The sequence below is a fragment of the Galeopterus variegatus genome, unplaced genomic scaffold (assembly GCF_000696425.1).
Source record: "Galeopterus variegatus unplaced genomic scaffold, G_variegatus-3.0.2 Scaffold1546, whole genome shotgun sequence".
Lineage (NCBI taxonomy): Eukaryota > Metazoa > Chordata > Mammalia > Dermoptera > Cynocephalidae > Galeopterus > Galeopterus variegatus.
This window is the reverse complement of record NW_007727657.1, coordinates 114813-117705: the sequence shown is the minus strand read 5'-3', so window position 1 is coordinate 117705 and position 2893 is coordinate 114813. Positions and strand designations below refer to the sequence as shown.

Below are 2893 nucleotides of genomic sequence, written 5' to 3'. Positions count from 1 at the left end.
TGGACACATTACTCACTCTGACCCTGGCTGATTCATTTCTATTTCCTCCAGGGACGGGTGGTAAGAAAAAGGAAGTGGGCCTTTCGATCGAAGAGGAGGAGAGTAATTTTGGTGTTTTATGCAATTCCCTAGGGAAGACTGTAGGGAAATAAATACACTGGAAAAGTACTTCCTAATAGTGGAAGATTCGAGGGCAGTGAGCAGGGGTATCAGACCTCACCAGCTACCTCATGATTGATTTTGCTTTAAAAATCTAAAGAAGCAGAGTAGTCAGTTCTGAAGAATATCAGAAACCGTTAGCAAAGAAGGCCTAATGTTTACAGACACGCAGCAGGTTTAGTATTGAACAGTGAGTGAGCAACTTCAGAGATATGCATTAATTTCGAATTTGAGTAAGGCTCTGCTTAGAATTTCATTCATTTAACACATTTTTATGGAGGCCAACTCAATGTGCTGTAACGTGCTGAAACTAAACTGAAAATCTGATTTGAAAGTATTAAAACAGTCTCTTTAAAAAATAATTCCTTTAAAAAATAACAGTAACAGCTTCAATTGGTATTTTTGATCACTTTTAAACAAACACCAATGAAATATTTTTTGCTTGCTTGTATGCCATTTTAAAATTCCTTGCATTTGTCCCTAATTTGACCCTAAAAAATTGCTTTATCTTTTTGTAAATTAACAATCTCCAAGAATTCTGTTAGAAGGCATTTTACCATCAGTAAAACTCAAAGGAAGCCAAAAATCTTCTATCAAATTTCAAAGCCAACTCAGAAGAGTTATTACAGACTCTTACAAGGCTGCTATTTAACAGTTCCAACTAGGGGTTTCTCACTGACTAAAAGGTTAGCTTTCCATTCCTTGGGGATTTTTATAAACAATGATTATTTCCATTTATAAACTATTGCAGATAATAGGCTTTTGTATCTCAGATTGAGAACAAACAAGACAAAGAGGTTTCTCAGAAAATAAGAAATTATTTAACTAAAATATTTTTGCTTGGTGATATTTCCTCCCTTAACCTGTTAGTGTATATGTTTTTACTATACTACAGTTTAGAAAAACTCTTACATTTTCTCATACTGAAATATTTTGTTAGTTTTTCAGCAGATTCTCAAAATAAATAAAATAAACATAAGTAATTTTCTTGCCCATAGTCGAGAAAATAATACAGAAGGCAAAATTTCTCAAGAACGGAGGAATAATTAATATCTTCTAATATGATATTTCAGTTATCTACTTGTCTTTAATATAGCTTTAGAAAGCTAAATATAAAAGAACATGCAGAAAATGAGCTACCTATTTAAATTAGTAAGATTAAAATCTAACATGCAGCAGAGAAAATACAAATGCAAAGAGATGCTTAAAATAAAATTTTTAAAAAAGCAATACAAACTTAAAATAGGAAAGGAGTATAATGAATCAGAAATAAAGCAACCCAAGATCATCCATGCCAGTATCCTTTAAACTTGTGGAAAACCATCATAAAGCTGTTTTAGGAGACAAAGTTAAATTCCCCCAAACAAATTAAGTGATAGAAACAACTAAGAAATTTACAAGGATAAGTCTACAAAATGACTCTGTAGAAATAATATCTAGGTTACAATGCACACACTCCACACTTGATCTTAGCCAAAAGACCAAGGAGCAATACACACACACACAATGAAGACAAGTACAATGCACACACTCCACACTTGATCTTAGCCAAAAGACCAAGGAGCAATACACACACACACTCATACACACACACAATGAAGACAAGCAAGTGAGCAAACAACTTTCCTCAAAGCCTTTAGAATAGGGCAACCACAGGAGAAGCCAGAAACAAGAGAGATGAATTTTTTTGTTTTCTTTCTTGACTATATCTTTTATTTTGTATTTTCTTAGGCTTAAAATTCTAAATAATGTTTTTCTATATAAATTTTGTCGTTTAAATATAATTGACAGAAACATCCTTTTATAATGCATTTAACTATTCCATAATATATACATAACAAAATATGTATATTCTGGCAAGTACTTGTGCCATCTCAAAATGGAATTCGAGATCCACCTAAATAAAGCATGAAGAAAAAAAATCATACATGCATCTGCGCATGTACACATATGCATATATAGGCCTTGATATAGTTTGTTAGTCAATCTTCATTTAAGACTACAGTGAATCGTGATTTGAAACACATTACATTTTGTAAATGGTTAAAATATGTTTTACATTCCAATATGTAGGCTGCAGAAAAGACCTATTCTCATTTTCTCTCAGCCATTTTGAGAAGTTTTAAAAATAACTATTTTATAAATTAAAATAATTGAAATTATTTCACCTTTAATGTTACTATGACAGCTGCTGGATATGCCAAACCAACCATGTGATAGCTTTTTCTGTACATCCTAAAAAAGACAAAAATAAGTGTAGATTAAAAAAGTCATTTACTCAAATTTTTCAGCTATTTTTTAAATATAAGGGAAAAGATTACTTTCGATTTGTTTACCTTTTATCATTAGTTATATACTCCCTTTGTGGCAACAATAACTACTGCCACCATTTATTAAGCATCTACTATATGACAGATGTTAATAGTATTCTGTCTATTCACAACTACTCTATAAAGTTAAAGTGATTTTAGTTTCCATGTAAAAATATCTTTTCGTGAACTTCATCTTATCAAAAGATGGACTGTACTTTGCATATGCAACAACAACACTTTCTAACCTGTCACCATATCCATGACAGCAAAATATTCTTGTTTTGTGTTTATTTACGTGTCAAAAATTTAGTATGGGGGCCAGCCCGGTGGCGCACTGAAGAGGGCGGCGCTCCCGCGAGGGTTGGATCCCATGTGGAGACCGGTTCCCGCTCACTGGCTGAGCGCGGTGCAGGCGCAACACC

At 33.0% G+C, this 2893-nt stretch overlaps 1 protein-coding gene across 1 annotated transcript in view; it reads right to left on the bottom strand.

Annotated features, from left to right (window-relative positions):
- Positions 1–2893, bottom strand: part of PDE1A (phosphodiesterase 1A, calmodulin-dependent) — a 77447-nt gene that overhangs the window by 43161 nt on the left and 31393 nt on the right. Inside the window, 1 exon segment of the mRNA XM_008577583.1 lies at positions 2328–2394. Within this exon segment, the coding sequence (XP_008575805.1) occupies positions 2328–2394 (67 nt within the window).